Here is a 25,554-nt window from a genome sequence, read left to right as displayed (position 1 = left end):
ATCGATCTCTTTCAAAAGACGTAGAGTGGCCATTGTTTCTTTTGCTGTTCGTTCCACACCTAACAATTCTGCTTCGGTTGTAGAAGTGGTCACAGTAGATTGACGTGATGCTTTCCAAGAAACTGGTCCCCCGAAGAGTGACATGACATACCCTTGAGATGATCTTCTGGTTTCCTTGTCGTCTGCGAACGATGCGTCTGAGAATACTAGAAGTTGAGGGATTGGCTGGGAACTGTATTCTATGGATAAAAAGCGAGTTTCCATAAATACATGATACAATGATCAACAGCTTTCATATGATCAGGAGATGGATTGGTAAGGAAATGACTTAGCTGAGAGGCTGCAAATGCAATATCAAGGCGGATTGTGATTGCTGTGTACAGTACTGATCCTACCTTTTCTTGGTATTCCTTGATTACTGATATGACAGCTGTTCCATCAAACTTGACAAATTCGATGATTGGCAGCGGTGTACATGCACTACCTCTATTGAGCTTAAATTTCTTAGCGATCTTCTCAATATAGGTGTCGTGTGCTAGCCAAAGTTTCTTTGCAGATCTGTCTCTCAGAACTCTGATCCCCAGAAACCACTTAGTATCACCTAGATCCTTGAGCTCGTAAGCTGACTTGATCTGATCAGTGATCTTCGCAGCACTAGGTTCGTTGTTCTTATGATATATGACCTGGAAGTCATCGACGAAGAAGAGAATTAGCACGGTGTGCTCCTTGTTGAAATAAATGCACGGTTCTTCTGTGCATCCGATCATTCCAATTGATCTCAGGGTTGATGTGAAATCCTTAAACCAGATGGATGGTGAATCACGGAGCCCATACAAAGCTCTATCAATGATCACATCCTTTCCTGGTTTCTTGAATCCATCAGGTAGTAAGCATACTACAGGATTGCCAGTTGGATCGCGCCGTGCGTTCACAAAAGCGTTAACTACATCGTATTGCTTGGTCTCAAGATCATACTTCGCAACTAGAGACATTACGATACGAAACGATTGACTCGCAAGTGTCGCTGCATATGTGCTCTCGATTGTAGTTTTCTCCTGTAGATCTCCCCTTACTACAAGACGTGATCGGCATCGAGTGATAAAGCCCTGATCATCACTTTTGTAGTTGAATACCCAAACCAGTGGAATAGGTTTGGTAGACTCTGATCCAGAGTCTATTTCACGCCACGTTTCCCTTGAACGCAGGTTATCGATCTCCTTTTGACAATCAGCCTTGAACCACGGTCCTAGGATGTGCTTGTCAAGCTGTTGATATCGACTTGGGCATTTGGGCGCTTGAGAGAGGTGAATACGTGGATTATCTTCTGAGTTTGGAATCATTGGATCGGATGGCTGAACGTTCTTCGTTGCAACCGCTGCGGCGATCACATTATGCATTGTTATGAAGAAGTGTTTCTTCTCTTGGTCCTTGATCTCCTCGAGATTAGGCCAAAAGGTAGAATGGAAATCATATAGGGATTTGTGCATCCGACTATGATTTCCAGGATTGATCCTTGAGCGGGCGAACTCAGAAATGTTGGTATAGAATATACCATTCCGCCTGCGTCTCTTCCGAGGAGGACTCAATCGTGCTTGGTCTAGCTGATCATCTGTGAATGACTGATATTGAGATGGGTCCAGGTTAACTTTAGGAATCTCTATCATCATGTTGCGAGCTCTCTTTCGGAGATGATCGTCCTGAAAGATTGAAACTTCTTTTGACTGCTCGATTGCTTTCTGACTAGATGATCGCTCTGGCGACTCAAGCTCCTCTATAGTGTATTCCGGGTTTGGATTCCAGTCTACTGCCTTTCGAGAAGGCCCTGCACGGTGTCGGGTGTGGGGTGAATGATCAGCCAATGGAGAGCCAGGGTCACTTCATACTCCGCTCTGAGTACTACGGTCGGAACCCCTGTGTCCTCTGCGTCCATTGCCTCCAAACTATCATCACCTTCTTCGACGAAACTCCCAGGATCAGGTACCGTTACCCTCCTGTTCCTGAGCAGCTAAATTCACGGGCTCGCTATGTCCTATCCGCACTTGGGCGTTGTAATCCGTAGGAGTAGCAAAAGCCGGTCTTCCATCCACATCTCCTGGCGTCGGAGCAATATGTGGCCATGGGTCCCCACCATCTCCTGGCGCCGGAGAGCTGTCTGGTGGTCCGGGGGACAGTCGGATGAACTTCCCTTCGCTCAGTGTCTCGCCCACTCTCTGCTTTCCACCCCCCAGATGATCACCTTCTTCAGAGTTCTCAGAGTGTGAAGAAGATGATTGATCATCTGAAGTGCGCGCGGTGAATGAGTCTAGGGACGATAGCTGGCCTGCCAATACGGTAAAGGTGTCTGTGTCGTTATCATCGTTTTCGATGAGGGTTCCATCCATATCTACATGATTAGTAATATCCAACAGTCTAGCTGATCGCCTCAGCTGATTCGCGGGCATGGCGTTAACCTGTTGGCTAAAGTAATCCTGTTTATAGGTAAACGTTTCATCAAAAACGACATTCCGAGAGACAATAACCCGATCGAGCGTTGGTATCCAGATGCGGTAGATCCGTGTGCCAGGGATATACCCAACTAAATACCCAACGTGTGCTCGAGGATTCGTCTTATACCATTTTATTAGTGCTCCAGCCTCGCGTTCCTTGTCCAAGGGGTACGCTCGGCATCCATATCTGTAAGTTGAACTCCAGTCAGGCCGAAGATCATCAGTAATCTTGGTAGTGAGCGACGGATCACCTTCTTTCAGGTACGATCGGAACCACTCATCTAACACTTGATTCGGTGACTTGAATGATCTCGCCTTCAGGGGACTAATGTTATAGAGGTAGGTAGCGGCCATTATGGCCTCTGCCCAGAGCTTGGTTGGCAACCCTGCGGATAACCGCATTTTGATTTGCTTGGTTACCAACTCTTGCCCCGCTCGCTCAGCTCCTCCATTAGTCTCGTGAGTATGGCTAGGGGAGAGCTCAAGCTCGATTCCCTCAGTCTCAATCCATTTTTCAAACGCTGTGTAACCCATGATTCCGATGACAGAGGTGTCGTTGTCCTGCTTGATCACCACAATCGAAAGTCCGTACTTCCTGTGAACCCAGGCAAAGTAACTCTGGATGATCAGGAACACCTCATCATGGGTCCTTCTTACCAAGAAGTAGCTAAACAGCTTTCCGCTATACATTTCTTTAATAACCAACAGCCATGTTGCTCCGTTGAGTGCACGAGGGAAGTCGAACAAGTCCCATTGTATCTTATAGAAAGGTCTGGGTGGTTGACGATCACTAGGTGCTCTGGAGATCACCTGTTTTGCGTGTGTACGTGCACAATCAGAGCATTCTTGTCTCAGAGGGCCTTTGATCCTTACTCCTCTCGCAGCAAATACCAAGTGTTTCAAGCGCTTCCTTTCCAAGATGTCCCGCTCTCTCGTGCCATAATTCTGCTTGATCCTCCCTTGGGATTGGGGTGTCCCTTGATCGTCTAAAGGATTTGTTGATCTTACGAGAAGCAGTAGGACACATGAGATTACAATTTGAGATTGGAATAGGAGAATAAGAGGAACAAGGCTTCATTTCTAAGAATACGAGGTTGCTGTGTCTAATACACTGAGCACATACCTCACTCTCCATCATGTCCCCAAAGCGTAGAGTAGCATCGAAACCACTAAACCATAAACCTAGTTTAAACAATCGTGCCTCGGAAACAATATTGACGTGGAAACCAGGAATCAGGGCGACGTCTGTGAGGATCAGATCCTTACCATTAAGAATGCCTCTCATCGTTCTCTGGCCTCTTCCGACAACTTGTAGGATGCTAGTCCTGAGTCCACCTGATCATCCTCGGAGGATTGATAGTATGATTGTTATCCAAAAAGAGATATATCGTTGACAACATGCAATGCTCCACAGCTATCAAGGAGGGTAGAGTCATAGAATTCAAACTCTGGTCTTGAAGTCGAGTTGGTTGCGAACACCTTCAGCATGGTAACACCTATGAATTTGTCTGGCATTCTGGCAATAGGTGGAGTGGTATCATAAGATGATCCTTTCATCCATCCCTTGCTCCTGAAAGTGCTGTGAAGGTGCTTCCACTCGTTCATGATCCTTTGCCTGATCTCCTTGATCTGATCTGCGGAGAGAGTTGTACTTGGGTGATCAACACATTTCCCGGTCAAAGCAATTTCCACCTTGCTACAATCCTCAGGATCCCATTTGTGAAAGTTGCGCCTTTGTCTATCTTTCTTAGACATGCAAGGACATTTTGCTTTCCCAATGTTCTTGTCAGAGTGGGAACCCTTGGATTGATCTTGTGAAATTCCTTTGGACGGAACAGGTGGTTTGGGCTGCTCGATAGCATAGATTCCTTTTGCCTTAGGTAATGCAGCATCGCGGCTCACAATACCCCCGAATATCGTAGCTACCTGTTGAAGCGTCTGACATTCTTGGCCTAAGTGAATCTTTTCATCGATCTCATCGATTTTGCGTTGAGCCCACGAAGGTGCCATCCTGATCCCAACAGCGTTGAGGAAAGTGCGGGTGGCTAATGGTCCATGAGTGTCTGGAAGTCTGTATGCGGATGCCTTTGAGTAGGCAATGCCCCAATCCCGAAACCATTTGACCGGATCAGTTCGTCCACTGGATGCCTGAGCAATCAGCGCACGGTATTCGGACTGAACGATCATTTCAATGACTTGGTGGGATGGTGCCAGTTTGTTACGGAGCGAGAGGACCACCTTATGAAGTGGCTGAGCCTTTGATCCCTTGTTTGAGAAGGACAGTTCCATGAGATGAGCTGGATCAACGGTTGATTGGATCCATTCATAGACTTTGTCGATAGGATTTGTGCTTGTCATCATATGTCATTTTCTCATTACGATATGACCTATCAAGAGCAGTAACAAGGGAATTACATCGACGACGGATGTAGGTGCAGGCTCAGATGGTGGCGGAGGAGCAACTGGGTGATCAGTTGATTCCTTCATTTCTGTATCCCCATCTTCGCTTTTCCGTTCAGGGTACTTGGCATGGTATTCAACGAGCTCTGCCTCATAGGCGTGCCGCTTGGCCCTGTCCTGTTCCTGTCGAGTGCTCTCGAGAGTTGGAGGAACAGGTGGAGCTGCGGTCAGCCAAATCGATCACTTCGAATGATGATTCTAAGGAGAGAGAGGCTAAAGGATTTGTCTTTGATAGAAGTTCAGGATCAATCTTATCCCAAATATCTTCTAGCTGACATTTAACCCTAAGAGCATCGTACCAGGCTGGCCAATCCGATTGGGTGGTAGATATACCGACGGATGTGTATGTTGCGTTGACATGATTGATCCGGGTATTTCGGCAAGTGAAAATTTGGATTTTCAGATATGGATCGTGATATGCCCACTCTTGATCACAAGAGTGGTCTATGGCAAGATAGCTGTATTTAAACGCGAACCGGGCTCATAACTATCGTACAGGACAATAGCATATCACGATGGAGGGGAATGATTGGACAATAATGGTATAAGTATAAGAATGTGTATATCTCCTCATCTACAGTTAGAACTGATCTCTTCTCGTAGAGAAGAGATCGGATTATATACTGGGTGATCTTCGGGTACCGATCACGGGAGCGGTGATCGGTCCTGCGGCCGATCCGGTTATCGTTGTCCGCTCCGGAGTATTCTATATAATGAATACCTGACCATCACATGATCTGATCCACGTGGTCTACAACACCGTTTTCCGTCACAGTTGACTTTGACATAAGGCCTTCAGGATATCTTTCTCAACTATTTCGCCATCATTTTCGAGATTATGAAAATAATATACCACTGCAATCAACTTATTAGCGAATTTCTTTTTGTAATCATCAATACAATCGATTAAGGGATTGTATTCTTCCTCCAAATTCTGTCTTGGAAGATAATAGAACAGATACATTCAATGAGTATATCGAAAATCGACCCCATCCTCAGGTATATTGCCTTTGGTATCTGTAATCGCATTTGTTAGATAAACCGATCGCAAGCTGGAGACACCAAAAGAAAGTCTCACTTACATGCATCTTCGTTATCCAACCCATTTTCCTTATCATCCTCCTCCTCGCTGATAGGATCACTGCCATTCCCATTACAGCTCGACTCCTCCTTTTCCTCAACAGGATGCTTGCCTCATGTAACAGAAAAGGCAAACGCTCTCTTCGCCGCAAGCTGTAAAGAAGTATATCAGCAAAGCAAACACAAAAGAAAAATAAACAACTCACCGCTGCACGCACATCCTCCCACTGCTTCAGCTGCACTAACAACAACTTGCTCTTGCTGCTACATTTTCTTGATGTTATAGAAGGCATATTGATTATTAATCGAGGGATACAAAAAAGATAAATGATCGGAAAAGATTTGAAAGAGAGAAGAAAATTCGGGCGATCTATATGCTTCGAAGGTTTCGCACTGTTGCTAGGCTACAGGACGGTTTCCTCCGTTTCCCATACGCCTTCCCGTCGCGAAAAAAGCAAAATTTGCGCACACACCCATTTACCATACCATACTATAACATAAACAACAACGCCTCATTGGGATCGCCAATACATCTACAGATTAGATAATTATAAAGCTTGAGGGCAAGCTTTTTCGAAAAGAGGGATAATGTCACGGATCGCACCCAATCACAGCTGCGATCGCTTACGTACACGCTTGCACACGTGCACGATTACATGTACATAGCTAGTATATAGGAGTGCTCTATAAGCGCTTTGCTCCCGATTCTATAGTTGTAGATTCTAAGGATAAATTGTACCCTGCTCTCGCAGTTCTTCTAAGGCAAAGTGTCACACTCTTCCTCTTCTCTACCGAAGACGCTACATCTCAGTGACTTATCTGTAGTATTTACAAAGGACTACTTTACGACCCTACCACCTTCTACTCTTTTACACTACTCCCCCTCCCCCCTCTTTCGATATAGATCAATAGATCTCTCAAACCCCTCACAATCCAATTGAAGCTTTTTTTTAATCAACACTAATTAAATCTCGAATAACTTATTATCAATCAAACTCCCCTACACCTATATTCGAAAGTGTATTAGCTTCTAGCTAAGAATATAGAGAAATTAGTTTATAAGAATATACTTTTGAATACAAAGATTCGTACACTTCGAAAAGCAAATAAAATATTAAGCAAGTATTGATACACAAAAAAACCTAATTACATTAAAGAAGAATACTTACTGAACAAGAGACTCTTGATATATTATCTCAACAAAAGATTGATATTCAGATTCAATACAATAAGTATCAAAATAAGGAAAATCCTAATAGAGAAGCATTTTCTAATAAGTATTATAATAAATATGGAAATCAGGTTATAATTCAAGAACTTATCAAAACAATATAATAGATTCTAGATTATTAGATTCTTAATAGTTTCAATTAATTGATTTAATAGTTATGAAATAATATGGATTTGAATACGATAATTGAGGTGAAAGTGGCCCACATGATGATATGGCCCAATGATGATAAACCACGTTAATATATATTAGCTATATATATATAATTGTGCACGTGCATAAGCGTGCACGTGAGCGATCGCAGTTGCGATTGGGTGCGATCCGTTGACAATAACTTACAATGCCTTCAACTGATCATTGCTTCATTAAACTGATACCAGTATCTTATTTTCCAGAAAATTTTATTCGGGTTTTGAATTGAGCTTTCAATAGATTTAGTAAATGAAATGTTAGTCTCGAGGAGTAAGATCGATGACATAAAGCGTGACATACCTAACCCAGTCCATATAGAAATCCTGTCACGGCGCCAACTACATGATCTGTAGTTGCCTTCGTGCCTCAGGCACAGAATACTAGCGCGCCCTACTTCCTATAAGTAGGGCTTCACTTTTCCATAGCTCTTCTATCCTTATGGTACAATATAAGTCTTTACCTATACCATAATAGTTTGTATTATTATCAAATAAGCTATTACAGCTTTATTTCCCATTTTATTTCCAAAACCTCATTGATACCTTATCCCGATCGTATCGATCGCACCCACCATTGATCCATTGTACACTCTATTGCCAATATTTTGAGCTTCAAAAAACACCAAAAATGAGTGAATAACATCTACACCAAAAGCACCTACATTTGGCCTACCTTTGCAGTTCCTTTTCTTGAATTATATTCTTAATTCCGCTGAAACCGATATCTCTCCTTTTACAGATTTATTCAATAACCTAAATGCTACACACTTCGCTATTGCTCAAGCTGTATTTGAATCGATCGAATTGATTGCGGGTTTATTACAAGCCCAAGCTGTTACTGTTTAGATTCAAGTTATTAATATTTAATTAAAGATTATTGAATTGAAAGATATAATTGAGATATTGAAGATTGCTATTCGTAATAATTCGCAAGCTTTATTTTGTTACAAGTATCTCACTGTTTTTGAAAAGTTTAATAATAATAAATAAGATATTATAAAGCGTTAAGATCAATATACAACTTTTTATAATACAATCAATCATTACTTGATTGTGGATTACGAAAATTAATCAGAATTTCAGAAAATCATATTTCTTGTTAGCTTATTTTGGTTCTGTTTATATAAATAATCAGATATACTTTGATATAATTACAGATAACATATATAATTCCGATTTTTGGCCCTTTGGATAGCATATTGTAATAGGTATCTGGCATGAATTAAACAAACAATACCAGACTCTAGATCTCTTATATAAAGCTTTTATAGATTATAATAAATGTAAAATGAAGAAACCCCATTTGGTAACTTATTACCGAATTCAAGCAGTTTACTATTAAATGCAAAAAGACTGTCGAATAACAAATCGCTGATCTTAAACTCAAAGTCTTATAAGAACTAATCGATGCTTTAGTAATTGCTTTAATAAACCTTCTACTATTAATATCGATATGTGGGTAGTCTGGTAATAAGGTATTTATAATGACTTAGAGGAGAAGATTCATCTTGATAATTAATGTAAGAATCAAGGTATTAACTTAATAATTAGAAAAAATCTAATGAAAAGAAGTTTGCTATTGCTGTTATAATATTTATGTCTGATTCCTCTAGAGATTCTATGTAACTGAATGTGCTCGCTAAGGTCAGTGATTCTATTATGTTACAATAGAGAACAATATCTAAATCTTGGCCTTTATTTTTATTGCAAAAAGCCTAATTATATCAAATTCAATTGTAAAGAAAAGCGATACAACGATGCAAAATATAATACCAATTCAGGAATCATATAATACTCTGATCATTCTTTTACTATAAATCAATATATTCCGAATATCCACTGTTTTCCCGTTACCGATCATTATTACAACCCCGGACTTTATCGTAATGCTTATAGTTCTACTTATCAGAATACATTCCCGTCTGCTAATCGTTTCCCAACTGCTGTGGTATTATTTCGATATGCCTTTCCAGTTTCTACTAATAATAGAGATCTGGGCGGATTTGTTGAAGACTTTGTATATTCGGATAATAATGAAATTCAATTCTCTAGTCAAGTATATTAAAAGATTAATCTCGATTTATAATTGCGAATCGAGGTTCTTTGTGGAAAGTTTGTTTTTGTGAATTAAGAGATCAATTATGTTTAGGGATTCTTTGTATCTTAGAATAATGAATAGCAAATCTCTTAAAATCTCAACGGAAATTTTCCTTGTGTTTAATGTGATTATTTTATTTATTAGCTTAATAGATAATGGAGCTGTGGGATATGGGTTTATAGATAGAACCCTTATATTCAAGCTTGGTATCCCTATACATCCCCTCCCTACTATTTGCAACCTGTTACTTATAGATAGAAGGACTTCTGATATTCTATCTTAGTATATACTATTAGATCTACGGATTAACAATTATAAAGAAATTGGCTTATTCTATATTACCAATCTTTCCGATACGGACTTTATGATTCTTGGTCTTCTATAGCTTTAGCGTCATAACCCTATCATTAATTGGGCAATAATAACTCTTAAGTTTATGTTCACGTATTACTTCAGATATTGTTGTTTAGTTAACTCTACTGTAACTATCATCCCTGATTATAATGATGTGCTGATTCCAGCAGACATAGTATTTAATCCAATATTATATATACCTGTTAGGAAGTCTATTTTGAAATCTATTTCGAAGAAATCTATCTCAACTCTATATTGTGCTTTTGCTGAAGAAATCATCGACAAAAGTCTCCAGACTCTCTCTTTCTCATTCTAAAATCAATCAATACTTTTGGAATACAATTTTCTGATTTCAGTTATAGAGAAGAATATTGATAGAAATCTTTATAATATAGATCCTACTAATCCAATACCACTTAACTCAAACTGCTGTTATACTCATCGAATCGATGGAAAAACAGAGACTTACGCCAAGATGATACCAAACCGGTCGATCCTGAAATCGGTCTCAACGCGGATTATCGCAGGCTTTAGGATACACAAAAGACTATCACGAAATCAAAACGTTTTATCCCTATTAAACCCCTTATCGCTATAGAAGCCTTCTGAGAAACCGATTGACGCTTTACGAAATATTCGACAGAAAATGAACGATATAAAGTTCCTTATAGCTAATAGCTTTGTTCAATTCTGTAAAGATTAGAAAGCTTATATCATAAAAGTAATCTGGGATGAATTAGATAGAGCTTATAAGTTACACCATATAGTAACAAAACGATTCTATTCAACTATATCGCAATATTATAAAAAGCGATATCAAGACGTTTATAGAAAAAACTAACCAATCTATATTATTTATAATAGAAATTCAAAGTAAGCTATTATCCTGGCTTTGCGATCTGTTTGTCACGGTGTGAGATCACGTGACATATTGGTCCCCTCGGAGAGGACCGAATTGAGCGCTCGCACCGGAGCACAAGTGAGCTAGGGCCCGATCGGACTAGCTCGCTTAGCAAAATCCTGTATATCTTCAACTTGGAAGATCCTATATTATAGCTCTTGAGCTACGTCTTAATCCTCAATCTGAACCTATTATCCGAATCAATATAACCTTGTCAGATTAGGGCAAAGTTATTAGAACCCTATCCTGCCCGTCTGCCCTGTGATACTATGTAGCTTCTATCTATTAAAATATCACTTTCGCGATGACTGCTTTGCACCCGTTTAGTCAGCCTAGGGACTCCTCAGAATTTGATGCTTCTGTATTGGAGGACCCCTAGGTTTGATATCAATACCTCCAATCGGCATTTGTGTATTATGCCGAGCTGGAGGAGACCAACAGATCACTCGAACACGAAATTTCCAAATCCCTAATCCGCGAACGTATTCAAGCCGCTCTGCACAAGCAAATTGCTACTCAAAACGCCCATCTACTCGATCGCCTTACCGAATCCATGTCTACTATACCTGCTCGTTTGGAAACCGTATCCCCCGAAAACTCCCGTTGACTCTATCCCCGAACCCACTATACCTGCTCCAACCACTCAATTGAGTGAGCACATCCCCGATCCAAAAGAGTTTGATAGCACCCGCTCCGATCTGTACAGATTCGTTTAATAGATACACAGAAAATTGAATGCGAATAATGATAGATTCCCAACAATTTCTGCCTGTTTGACTTACACTGCTGGAAGACTTACTAGAAAGGCATACGAGCTTATACTACCTAAGATCTCCCATGGGATTCCTCAGTTCACCGACTATACCGCACTCCTCGAATATCTCGAAACCACCTTTAAGGATCCTAATCGAACACAAAACGCACAGAACAAACTATATGTACTGAAGCAAAAACACCTCGATTTTAGCACCTTCTTTACGGAATTCCAGAAACTCGCCCTAGAAAGAGAGATACCTGATAACACTCTAACCCCACTCCTATTTCAAGAAATCTTTTGTGAACTATAAAATATACTGTTGCATAACCCCACTCCAACCCATGAATTTCATCAATACACTAACCACCTACAACAACTCGATAACCGATTCCATCAACACCAACAACAAGTCCACCATATTCGTCCTATCGCTTCCAAAACTTCACCCCAGAGAATAATCGCTGCTCCACCTCTACAACTCACTAGCCCGAAGTCTACTCCTGAAGACCCAATGGATCTAAGCTTAGGAAAAAAGAAATACACTGCTAAGAACCTGGGTTCACAGCAGGAACACGGCGAATGCTATCACTGCGGCTCTGCCAGCCACCTGATACGAGACTGCCCGCACCCCGATACCCGTCCTGTTCAACTCCGAGTTACCACTACTACAACCAGCCCTACAAGAACCAGCCCTGTACCGAACAGTCCTTCGAGGGACCAAGTCCCTATCCGTTCCCCACCTCGCTCTCCTCCCCGCTCGCCAACCAGCTCAATCAATTCGGGAAACAGGATACACCTAACCTAAACCGCGATCAGGACGATCCTCCACATACCCTCCACTTATCTGCTACTGCTACTCATGGCCTTCCTTTGGAAGATAAACTAAACAATCATACAGATCTAATAATTCTACCCGTCATCCTGCTCTTGGAAAAAGACACCCTCCCGACATACGCTATGGTCGATAGCGGATGCGAAGGAATTGCCTTTGCAAATCGAAGTTGGGTGTCTTCCCAGAAAATACCAGTACACTAACTATCTACGGTATTCGAAGTTATAGGATTCAATGGAAACACTCTGCCCGACAATCGAGTTACCTTCTACATCCGAGTAGGACTTAGAATCAACAATTATATCGAGAAGAAGATCGTTTTGTATATAACCGAGCTAGTTCAATTATTCTATTATACTGGAAATAGCTTGGCTTAAAAAACACAATTCCCGTGTCGACTTTGCGACAAACTCGTTCCAATTCGATAGCTCGTTTTGCTACAAATTTTGTAACACTCCGTTCTGCTTGTTCTGTATAAAAGCTCTATTAGATGTTCCTTCAAAGCCCGATCTGTATATCTGCCTGCCCGCTCCGAAGGGTTAAAGAATAAGGATATAGCTACGATCTCCCTGAAAGCCTGTTCGGCTTACGCCCACCGGAAATATGAAATGTTCTAGATATCAATCGAACAAATCGATAATATTCTAAATAAGAAAAAGAAGATATTCGATCCCAAAGATCTATTACCCGAGTTCCGAAATTGGAAAGATATCTTCTCCCCAAAGAATGCAGAGAAGCTACCCCCTCATCGATTGTACGATTATGAGATTCGTCTCAAAGAAGAAGCTATTCCTCCTTTCGATACCTTGTACTTTATATCCCGCCCCAAATTAAAAACCCTAAAAAAATAACTAGAAAAGAATCTTAGAAAAGAGTTCATCCGGCCGAACTCTTTCCCCGCCGCTTTCTCTATCTTGTTTATCAAGAAGGCCAATGAAGGCCTCCGGTTTTGTATAGATTATTGCGCTTTGAACAATTTATCGATCAAGGATCGATACCCCTTACCATTAACAAAAGAATCTCTAAACAATCTAAAAGGAATGAAGTATTTCAGTAAGATCGATATCATCTCTACCTTCAATAATATAAAAGTGAAAGAAGGGCAGGAATACCTGACTGCATTCTATATTCGATTCGGACTGTTCGAATCCTTAGTCATGCCGTTTGGGCTGATAGGGGCTCCCGTAACCTTTCAGAGGTTTATCAATGATTCCCTACAAGGATACCTGGATGTATTTTGCACCGCTTACCTGAACGACATTCTGATATACAGCCGAACTCGAGAGGAACACATCCGCCATGTCCAGAAGGTCCTGCAAGTACTGAGGGAAGCCGGCTTGTTCGCTAAATTCGAAAAGTGCGAATTCCTGAAATCCGAAACCAAGTTCCTAGGCCTTATTGTAGGAAGCGATGGTATCCGAATGGACCCAGAGAAAATCCGAACAATCGTGGATTGGAAACCGCCTGCTAGCGTAACCGACGTCCAAGCATTCATTGGGTTTTCGAACTTTTACCGACGGTTTATTAGAGATTTTTCGAAGATCATCAATCCGATGGTAGACCTGACCAGAAAGAATGTTCTGTTCCTGTGGAGCCCTGCCTGTCAAGAAGCGTTCGACCGATTGAAGCGAGCGTTTACCGAAGCATCTGTCCTGGCTTCCTTCGATTGGGAAAAGGAAGTGATCGTAGAAACCGATGCTTCCGATTACGTATCCGCCGGAGTACTCTCCCAATACGACGATGATGGAGTACTTAGACCTGTTGCATTCTTCTCTAAAAACACTCGGCAGCTGAATGCAATTACGAGATTTACGACAAAGAACTGCTAGCTATTATCCGTTGCTTCGAAGAATGGTGTCCCGAGTTGGAAGGCGCCGTATCACCAATTCAAGTGATCACTGATTATAGGAATCTGGAATACTTCACCACAACAAAGCTATTGAACCGCTGTCAAGCCTGCTGGTCCGAATTTCTGTCTCGATTTAATTTCCGAATCACTTATCACCCCGGAAAGCTAGGTGCCAAACCCGATGCACTGACCAGGAGATCAGAAGATCTTCTTAAGGAGGGGGATAAACGCTTTTTGCACCAAAGCTGTACTATCCTGAAACGAGAGAACCTGAATCCCGATCTGTTTTCCCACTGTTGTTATCCTAATCGAATCTAAGATTGTTAAGAAAGTACACTTCGCTATAACCACCCATAGCCAGAGAAACCCCGACCCTACCAACACCACCGATTATTTGGATTCCGACGATACCATAACTTTGCTAGAAAAATGGCAAAGTTATAGAGTCTGCAATCCCACATACCATATCTGTACCCAACCCTGCGATACAATTAGAGGATCCAGAAAACCCTCTAAACCTTCCTGTCGACCTGCTTATCCTGTTCCACGAAGGCTACCAAGCCGATCCTGTACCCGAATCTGTTCTGAAATCCCTATAAGAGGGATCCCCGAAACACCCGAAAATCATTCTTGCCGAGTGTATCGAAACAACAACCTGCTGTACTATCGAGGGAAACTATATGTTCCCGACCACACCCCCTGAAAACCTATCTGCTCTGTCTGTATCACGAATCGCCTGCTGTTGGTTACCCGCATTGTACCCGAACCTTTGAATTACTATTCCGAACTACTATTGGCCTGAATACTACGATTATGTTACACAATAGGTCCGTAACTACTATAATTGTCACCATACTACCCCGAATCACAAAGGCCAGGAGGGAGTTCTTCGCCCGTTCCCGATCCTATAGAGAGCTTGACAAGATATCTCAATAGATTTCATTACATATCTGCTCGAAAGTATCGGTTTCGATGTTATTATGGTAGTAGTCGATTGATTAACGAAAATGAAATATTTCTTGTTTTGCTATGGTATTTGTAACTCCGAAGAGGTTGCTTATCTATTCCAAAAGAATATCTGGAAGTTCCATAACTTACCCCTGACTATTATATTTAATTATAGAGCTCAATTCGTCTCTGAATTCTGGAAATATATCTGTAAGCACTTGGGTATAATTGTAAACTTTCAATTGCTTACTATTCTGAAACTGATGGATAAACTGAGAGGGTTAATGCGATGCTAGAATAATACCTCCAATTGTATATAATCTACCTGCAAACGACTGGGCAGAATGACTCCCACTCGCCGAATTCTCTATTAACAACGCCTGATCTGAAAGCACCCGAATGACCCCATTCTTCTCGAACTACGGGTTTCACCTCTGCCTGAACTTCGAGCCTGCACTGTCCCAGAATAACCGTTCTGCCGTACGAGATGCCGAAGAATTCGTCGCTAAAATGGAAGCCATCTCCTCACACCTACAAACCGAACTAACTGCCAGTCAAGCCCGATACTCGAAGAATGCCGATGCCCGCCGTTCCCCTGCCCGTAGATACCTGCCTGGTGACCTGGTCTGGCTGAATGCCAGAAACATCAAGATCCTGCGCCCACAGAAGAAGCTCGATTAGAAGAACCTCGGGCCCTTCAAAATCCTGAACCCGATAGGCCCCTATGCCTATAAACTGGAGCTTTCAGCCTCGATGAAGATTCATTCTGTTTTTCATGTCAACCTGCTATATCCTGTATATAATGATCCTGTTCCTGGGCAGCGTAATCCGCCACCACTCCCTGTAGAAGTAGACGGCCTCGAGCGTTTTGAAGTTGCCGAAATCCTGAACTCCTGCTGGGAAAAAAGAGGTCGTAAAGGACCTTACCTGAAATACATTGTCCATTGGGTCGGCTACGATATGTTGACCGAGGAACCTGCAAGCTACCTGGAAGACATATAAGAACTGATTTGCAATTTCCATCGAAGATATTTTGATAAACCAGGACCCGCTTGATCGAATACTGCCTGCCTCCAGAAAATCAAATTATAATATCTTCGCTTTAACGGAGCTCGGCTTTTAGGAAAAAGATAATATCACGGTGTGAGATCACGTGATATATTGATCCCCTTAGAGGGGATCGAATTGAGTACTTGTGCCAAAGCACAAGTGAGCTAGGGCCCGATCGGGCTAGCTCGCTTAGCAAAATCCTGTATATCTTCAACTTGGAAGATCCTGTATCATAGCTCTTTGAGCTACGTCTTAATCCTTAATCTGAACCTATCACCCGAATCAGTATAACCTTGCCAGATTAGGGCAAAGTTATTAGAACCCTATCCCGCCCGCCTGCCCCGTGATACTGTTCGCTAGGTTCTTATTCTTTCTTACCAACGAGCTCCCGCTATGATGCTCTTAGGATTACAAGATCGAGATTATGTTAAGCAAAAAGCCCTTGTATAATAAAGGTTACTCAATATCCCTAGTCGAGTTTTAAGTTGTTTGCAAATAGCTCGATAATAACCTAAATAAAGGATTCATCCGCGAATCCCGCTTCTGATCGGCTGTCCTACTCCTCCTAGCTGTAAAGCCTGGGGGGGGCGTTCGAATTTGTTAGGATTATTATAAACTGAATAATATTACTATTAAGAATCGTTATCCACTGCTACTGATTAAAGAAACCCTTGATGCCTTATGCTATACTAAAGTTTATACCAAATTGGATATCATTGCTATATTCAATAAATTATGGATTACAAAAGATTACGAATAGAAAACTGCTTTTACAACTCGTTTCGGCTTATTCGAATCCCTGATAATACCTTTCAGCCTTTGTAATACTCCTGCCTCGTTTCAGAACTATATCAATCATATTCTTTTTGATCTCCTGAATAAAAATTGTATAATATACCTAAATAATATCTTGATCTATTCTGAGAATATTATAGATTATTGAAAGTAAATTCGCAAAATCATTTAGAAACTTATTAACACTGAATTACAAATTGATATTAATAAATATAAATTCGAAATAAAAAAAACGAAGTATCTCAACCTGATTATTATTTCTAGTAATATCGAGATGGATCCCAATAAGGTTAAGACTATTTTCAAATAAAAATCATTAATTAAACTAAAAGACCTTTAATACTTTTTAGGGTTTGTTAACTTTTACTAACATTTCATTCACAACTTTTCTAAAATCATAGAACCTTTAAATTATTTATTGAAAAAAGAGAATATATGAAATTAGATTGTTGATTAAGAGAATGCCTTTGAAAACCTGAAGTATGTTTTTGCTTTTGTTTCAATTCTTGTAATGTTTGATTATCATTACTATATAGTCATTGAAATAAACGCTTCAGACTAAGCTGCAGACAGAGTGCTCTCTCAATATAACAATAAGGGCCGACTACATCTGGTTGTATATTTCTTCTCAAAACATAGTACAGTCAAGTACAACTATGAGATTTACAATAAGGAATTACTAACTATCATTAAGTTTTTAAAAGAATAAAGATTCGAATTATATAAAACCCAGAAGCTATTCGAAATCATTACTAATCATAAGAATCTAGAATACTTTATATCGATAAAGATACTGAACCAAAAACAAGCTAGATAGGCTGAATTCCTATCTGACTTCAACTTTCGTATTATATACTATCCTGACCATAAGGCAGTTCGCCCTAATGCACTAAGCCAAAAAACAGAAAACCATCCTGCTCACGCTGATCCCAACGATGATCGGATTAAAAATCGCCTATAAACGGTTTTCCCAGAAAAAGTGTTCAATAACACTATACTCAAAGACCTTATTCAACAAGTTAACAATAATATTGACCTTACCACAGCCCCTATAAGTATAATCATTCCCAATATCGAGAAGCCGATCGACGATCTTATCGATATAGCATACGGATTATCTGAATTGATTACTATTATACGCGAAACCCTTTGGAACTCAGCCGCTTGCTATTGGCTACTATTTATTCGAAAAGATCTCTAAATTGCCCTTTAAGATTGTAGATTGATTAATAGTAAAATCTTCTATTGCGATTGCTTTTTCGTTTTCCCCTTTACTAAACTCTGCATTCAGATTATATATTGAACATACTTTACCGAACCTGCCGGGCATTCTAGCCGAGTTAAGACTATTGATCTTGTCTCCTGCACATACTAATAGCCTAATATGTTAAAAGAAATCGAAACTTATATATAAGTCTGTCAACTCTGTTTCCAAACCAAAACCTCCCGCCTTGCTATACCCGGATTCCTAGAACCTCTGCCTATACCATTTCGCCCCTAATCCGATATCTTCATTGATTATATCACACTATTATTAATTAGCAAACACTATAATAAAAAGTATCAATATATCATTACAATTGTTTATCACCTAACGAAAATGTATTATTTCATTCCAGTTATAGAATTCTCTACAGAAAAGCTTGTTAATCGGTTTATTGAGAAAATCTACTATTTATACAGTTTATCTAATAACATTATATCCAATAGAGATTCGCAATTTGTATCAGAATTTTGGAAACACTTATCCAAACGTCTATCGATTACTTTAAAACAATTCTCCTCATTTCATTCTAAGTTTAATAAACAAATAGAGAGAATAAATATTATAATAAAAACAATATCTTCAAGCTTTTATAAACTTTTATTAAGACAATTAATACGATTAACTTTTGTTCACAGAGTTTGCATTTAATAATATAACCTTGAAGATTATTAGTATATCCCTATTCTTCGCTAATTATAGTTTTCATTCATACCTTAATGTTGAGCTTTCCTTACCTGTTCCCCTGAATTTGTTATATCAATATAGGTATGAGTTTCTGAAGGCTAATAAGATTATAGATCGATTTGATATTATTCTAATAAAATTGAAAGCTTTAGTTATTTAGTTCATTTAGAAATATAAAGATTATATTAATAAAACTTATACCAATATTTTTTTATATAAAGAGGATAATAGAGTATAGATTAGTACTAAGAATATAAAGATTAATTAATTAATAAAAAAAGGTGATAATAAATGGGATAGCTTTTATAAGATTATCAAAATTTATAAACAAACCTGTTTATTCTAGTTTCCTATTAGTTTCAAGATCTTTCCAATATTCTATAACTTATTACTCTAATCATTTTATTATTTATCTGGATTAGCCGGTCAAGAAACAATCAACAATACTGAATCCCGCCGGAATCAAGGATATATCCTAGAAAAAGATAACGAAACGAATGAAGAAATCGAGCAATGGGAATTCGATAAACTATTCGACTATCATAATGAGGATGGATTTCATTATCAGATTAAATAGAAATATTACCTAGCATCCTGACAATCTACCGAAAACCTTTATAGTTAGAAAGATACGATTATCACTTTCCACTTAGTAAATCTAGATAAACCAGAATCACCCATTTGAATAGGTTTCAAAAGATCTACTATTCCTAATCCCCTATTAGTATTTATATCAAACGCACTCCCAAATCAAGGCTAAGGTAAATCTAAAAAGCTTCATTAATTGATTATTACTCCTAAAAAAGTTCATTTTAATTTAATAATAGAAATTAGAGTATTTTAATATTATTTTATATTCTAAAAGATTAATTGATATTGCGATTATGGATCGATTGTTTTGAGCGGGGGATACTGTCACGGTGCTAATTATATGATCTGTAGTTGCCTTCATATTTCAGATACAGAATACTAGCGCGCCCTATTTCCTATAAGTAGGGCTTCACTCTTCCATAGCTCTTCTACCCTTATGGTACAATATAAGTCTTTACCCGTACCATGACAAATCCCCACTTTTTAATTTTGTATATATATCTAGGTCTCTCCCCAGAGAATAATTTTGAAAATTTCATTCGAATACCAATTCCACTGTCTCGTCTTAACGCCTATAATTAATTCATTACAATCTTCTAATCAAAACTATGGATATAATTATAATCTGTAATTCCCTCAAGTAGTTCGAACTTTCAGAGGCCGAAAATTCTTTAAGACGATTCAAATATTGAGCTAGCTCTAATCAATCAATCAGAATTAGACATTCAAGTATTTAAACCCGCTGAATCAGAAGAAAAGCAAACGACGATATTGTTCGGGTTGAAGTTTGTACTGGGTTGCACAGAATTTACTTGTGATTTTCAATTGTAAATAGATCTTGCTGTTGTCTAATTTGATTAGTAAATAGTAAATAACATTTACTGACCTGTTGTTACTAATTCCTGCATGTCATTTAACCATTGGGTTGAAAAAGTTTCAAGCCCTGTTATGCGACGAGCTCTTGATATTTTTCTTCATGTTTCCAAAGCTTAGTAGCATAAATACTCTTACGATTTCGACTTCGTGTATAATATCACTCAGCCACAGTATATGAATAATCTTTAGTATACTTTTATGATATCCAGGCATTTGTAGTAATACCATGTTTATTGTTACTCTAACAAATCTCGCCCAGAGCTAGAGCCCGTAGTAATCTAATATTGTAAGTCTTCCCTTGCGAGGCGGAGTCCTCCTAATGACAGATTTAAGGCGCCAGGCTACCACAACTAGTTTCGCTGACGTCCCAAGCCTCCTCATGTAATCGTGTCAGCTGGCTGGCTTTCAGCTTCTGTTTCTTCGGTTTCTTGCTGAAGTGACAGACTTTCCTCATCCGACTCAAGCGTTCTCGAATCTATTAACTCGAATGCCGCGGCGTGCCATGCCGCCTCCGCGTCATTCCATGTTTCCTGGGCCTTTTTTAATATCTCTTCAGCCTCGAGGAATGCCTTCTCTGCGTCTTGCAATGCCTCCTCAAGCAATACCTCTTCTGCTTTTAACATTCTCTCTCTCTCCTCCCATTTCTCTCTCATGTTGCGGGTGGCTAACTCTATCGCCTCCATCTCTCCAATACTAATTGATATTCTTTGACGTCCCACCCCCACAGCAAGCTTTTTCTTAAAATCTTCCAAGACATCCATATCCTCCTGCAGTTCTGTTTCAAGTTTCTCTTCCGATATGATGATATCAGGTATCTGCTTGGATAAATGGAGTACTGAGTCCCTAAAGTTTGGCAGGCTTTCGAGAGAATAATTCACTTCCTGTTGGACTTGCTCGAGTACCGACCTAAAATACATCTCTTCCATGGTGAGCTGCATGATTAGATGATTGGAATATATCGATACGATGATTTAGGCCAGTCTGGGTGGATATGGATTAGAGGCTCGAGAGTTGAAAGTTTTATTGTGTGACGATGGGCGACTGTGATACTTGCTGATGCTGGAAGAAGAAAGAAGAAAAAGGAGTAGTACTGTATGATTATTTTTATACGAGAAGGATTTTGAAGACGTAGTAAACAAAGGAATGATATTTTGTTGACGAAAGTCTCTTCAAAGGAAAGTGGCATGAAGAGTTTGCGGGCCGCCAAATTGGCAATTTCCCTTTTGGGGTCAACAATACCTTCCTAGTCTTGCTGGTGGTTCCTCTTTATTCTCCTGCAGGAAGTAAGAAACGGGTTTGATTGGAAGATTGAGTAGGTGCCGGCGGTCGAACCATAATCTAGTGGTATGAATCAGAAGTTTCACATCTGGGTTTGACTCCAGTGTAGGAATCGAGAGGTGGATTGCGATTATAGTTACTAAGAGTTAATGTCGAGACAAACTTCCGACAATTCTCAAGATCGTTGCTTGAGTATCTAAAGGAATAGATTCCAGATATATAGTGACCTCAATGTTATTAAGAAACAAAAGGAAGGAAATCTTACTTTTCCAGCTTTTGTCTATGGCCAATAATCATTAATTCTCGACAGGAATTGAGACTTAGTTCGATTATCTTTAAAATTTGACACAATTCTCATGTTCCATTATTTGTTGTAATTAACGCTCATGCTATGTTTTTGTTTCAATGTCTTAGAAGTATGAGAGGTTTTCATCTCAAAAACTTTACTTGACTGTTGTGTATTGAACGTAAGTCGCTTCCAAGAAGAATTTTCCTCACTCATGAAGTTCTTAATGTCCACTTAAGTAGATCCTTCTCAACGACATTCTGCTTTCTCTTAAGCAACTCATCAATATCCCACCTAGCATCCAGAAATCTTCCATTCATCCATTTCAAATCTTTGATGTTCTTACTCAACCATACACAAAACCCACCACAAAGATCCACACTATCAACAAGATCTATGACGTTCATTAGTGCTCTCGCAACCTTAAAAGTTGAATAGATGAAAACCTTACAAGGTAGGAAAACTTCAGGTGTATTTCCAGCAGCCATCGGCGTTGCTACGGCCCCCGGATGGACAGTAACAGCAACCAATCCTTCCTCCCCAAACTGAGAACCTACCATCTCTAAAAACCTACTTTGTGCAAATTTACTCACGCAATACCCTGTGTTGGCAATGGGGCCACCTGTTAAAGTCGCAGCCAATGATCCAATCTGTATGAAACCCTTTGCTCCATTCTCACTCTCCAGCAATAGAGGGATTAAATAATGCGCACAATGATAGGTCCCAATCATATTTATATCGAAATTTCCTTGGAACCATGACGGATCACCTTCAGTAACTTTCAGAGTCACGGGACCCGCATATCCAGAGTTGGGAATACAGACATCGAGGCGACCGAAAGTTTCCTTGATATAATGTGCAAGGTCCGAAATGTTGCTTGACAATGTGATATCACAAGAAAACATTTCAACTCGTGTTTTGGGGGATATGACACGAATCTTTTCAGCAACGCGAGTAAGTTCAGAGTTGTTGCGGGATGCTAGAATAATACCGGAAGCTCCTGCTTGTGCAAATGAATAAGCGATATGCTCGCCTATGCCAGAGCTCGCCCCTATTACGCAGACGACGAAAGGACTGGGCAGTGAGTTGTTGGCTGGAGTGGTGGCGGGCGTGAGTGTTTTGTGTCGGGTAGCTGTAAAGCTGTTCATTGTTTCGTTTGTTTTCAGGATTTATTAGGAGGGAAACTGTAAGATTAAAATTAAGAGACGGGTCATGAAGATTATATCATCTGAAAATCTTTATTCCATATTTCTGGCACATCACAATGATTAGGTGGCTGAGCTTTCGACTCATAATGAGTGGGTGGAATGGGACATTTGATTGGCTGTTCAGTAGTGGGGGGTTTCTGCCCGGTGAGTCAGTAGTCACTTTAGGTTTATCCGGACCCTTTAACAAGTTTCCCATCCACGATTAATGCTATTCTTGAACGATGTCTTCTATGCAGAATCACTGTTTTATTAAGGCATTTAGTTGAGGGGATAATAATAATACAATGATTATTAGCCTCATCGATTGGACGAAAAGCCAATATATTGTTTAAATCGACACTTTAATATGATCAATACCTACTCCAAGCAATTTCGGACTTCTACTGCTTCCCTTCAAAAGTGAAGTTCTGGAAGGTCTAACCATAGACGAATAATAGATAGTCACGTTTTCATGAACACAAATTTATCCACGGGGAACTCTTCAACTCTTTTGAGGAGATTAAAGAGGCCCAGCAAATTGTGGAAAAGTCTCCTCTTACCCAAGATAACGGATAGAATCAACGCAATTTCCCGGCTATACAGACATGATATGAGGTCAGATGGGACTGCATTGCAATTCCATGTCATGTCAAGCTATTTTTCGGCCCCCATTTGTCTTATCAATATCCCGCATGCTGTCATGTATCAATCCCACGTTATCTATCTCACCCGAAATCTTTATCAACTATGTGTGAAATGTTCAGCTTATAAAAAAAAGGATGCCTCCTTGAATTCGTCGGACAAATCACGCAACACGAACTGTCATGATTTGACAAGAAGAGTAATGTCACAGCCCTACCAGATTGAATAACTCGGCATGTTTGAGCAGGAGATGCAAGCTGCTGTGGTGACATTTCTAGATCACTCGTTCACCTGTCAAACGGATAAAGGTTTTGCAACTGTTCGAGTCGTAGCGAAAGGATATTTTCGATACTTTTTCAAGGGAGGTTTATTAAAACATGGCCCTCTGAGTGAATATCATTAGTCCAAAAGGTTTGAAAGGTGAAAGAGAAGTATAACTTGACTGTCATTGAAGATGTCTATAACTGAGGTACGAGAAATGGCAAATAATTAACATGGGAAGCTTGTGATTCAAACAAGTCTTGGTGGACATAATATTCCTCGTACTGACTGCAAGTGCTAGTGATATAGAGATCAAAAACACGAAACGCGTTCTGCAGCCAATGTTCGTGAAGACTGTTATGTCTCTTATCAATGCCTATTGCTTTTGAGGGAGTGGCTCGTCTCTCAAAGGTAATCTTACGTTGAGCCTTGATGTTATACATCCTACGCATGTCCTGGGCCGGACGACCTAAGCCTTCAACAGTCAACAACTACGAACATTCACATTCCTTATCATGTGATCACTTTCTGTTCTTGGACATTGCTTCGATTCATAGCAGAATCTCTAGGAATTGAATAATGACAGCCATTATAAGACACGACAGTAATTACCTCGACAGGCTTACCAGTACTGCCATTCAAAGCACTGGATATATATACTTCCGAGCTTCCCGGACGCCTGTAACTCACTAGATGCCATCATAACGCATGAAAGACATATTCAGGAATATAAACGAGTAATGTTCACATTTTCATTTCCACAACTTGCCGTCTGTGGAAAAAATTCGTGACCACAATTTGCACACCAATCCTTTGAGACATACAGCCAAGATCCTGGCCTTGAATATTATTGGTTGGAGTAAAGAAGGGGAATTTGATAAGATAGGATTGGACTTCTAATGACGCTAGCCATTGAGTCGATTGAGTCGGAAAATGAATGTTGTTGTGAGTGGATATGAATGTGATCATACATGATCGGCCAGGTATCTTTGACAACCAAAACGCCATGACGCATCTAAGTCCTTCATTCTCTCCCAGCATGACAAGACTTTGTTTTTGAGGGATTCTCGGCATTTATAGATCTGCCAATGACGACTTCTTATTGAGGATGAAACTTCTCACTTAACCTGCAATCAAACTGTCCAAACAGGAAAGAGCTGCAATCTTTGCTATGCATTCAACGCATCCATCGATGAACAATGTTCCAAGCGGAGGCCTACTACACAGAAGCTGACCTCAACACAGAATGTCAGAACTGGTTAAATTCGTGACGGAATACCAATTGCATGCAATATTAAGTCTCTTGTCGCTTGTTTGTGTCAGGAGGTCGGAAGAATGCCGGGACCAATACCAAATGCTGCACCCATCACATGACCTTCAAAATTTCCGCTTTACGCGACTTTTTATCCAGTCGCGGTCAACGCGTCTTCCATCTATCGTCTCCATCTTT

General features: G+C 39.9%; 2 protein-coding genes across 2 annotated transcripts; both read right to left on the bottom strand.

Moving 5' to 3' along the window:
* Positions 1–20,827: 20,827 nt before the first annotated feature.
* EAF02_011682 (uncharacterized protein) lies at positions 20,828–21,388 on the bottom strand (the record flags this gene model as incomplete). Its single annotated transcript, XM_038907729.1, has 1 exon — positions 20,828–21,388. The coding sequence occupies one exon, from the start codon at positions 21,386–21,388 to the stop codon at positions 20,828–20,830; it is 561 nt and encodes a 186-aa protein (XP_038752546.1).
* A 720-nt stretch (positions 21,389–22,108) lies between these two features.
* Positions 22,109–23,226, bottom strand: EAF02_011681 (uncharacterized protein). The gene is made up of 2 exons (XM_038907728.1): positions 22,466–23,226; positions 22,109–22,408 (listed from the first exon to the last, which is right to left on the bottom strand). Exons 1-2 carry the CDS (start codon positions 23,160–23,162, stop codon positions 22,227–22,229), a joined length of 879 nt encoding a protein of 292 aa, XP_038752545.1. The 5' UTR covers positions 23,163–23,226; the 3' UTR covers positions 22,109–22,226.
* Between the last annotated feature and the right edge of the window lie 2,328 nt (positions 23,227–25,554).

Source organism: Botrytis sinoallii (genome assembly GCF_014898435.1).
Source record: "Botrytis sinoallii strain Bc 23 chromosome Unknown BSIN_034, whole genome shotgun sequence".
NCBI classification, from domain to species: domain Eukaryota; kingdom Fungi; phylum Ascomycota; class Leotiomycetes; order Helotiales; family Sclerotiniaceae; genus Botrytis; species Botrytis sinoallii.
This window is presented reverse-complemented; position numbering and strand designations above follow the sequence as displayed.

Bases quoted from the DNA above. Each gene is read 5' to 3' on its own strand.
- EAF02_011681 (XM_038907728.1), bottom strand. From the start codon at position 23,162: ATGAACAGCTTTACAGCTACCCGACACAAAACACTCACGCCCGCCACC. The intron at 22,409-22,465 runs GTAAGGTTTTCA...TGAACGTCATAG, and splicing joins ACCTGAAGTTTTCCTACCTT to ATCTTGTTGATAGTGTGGAT.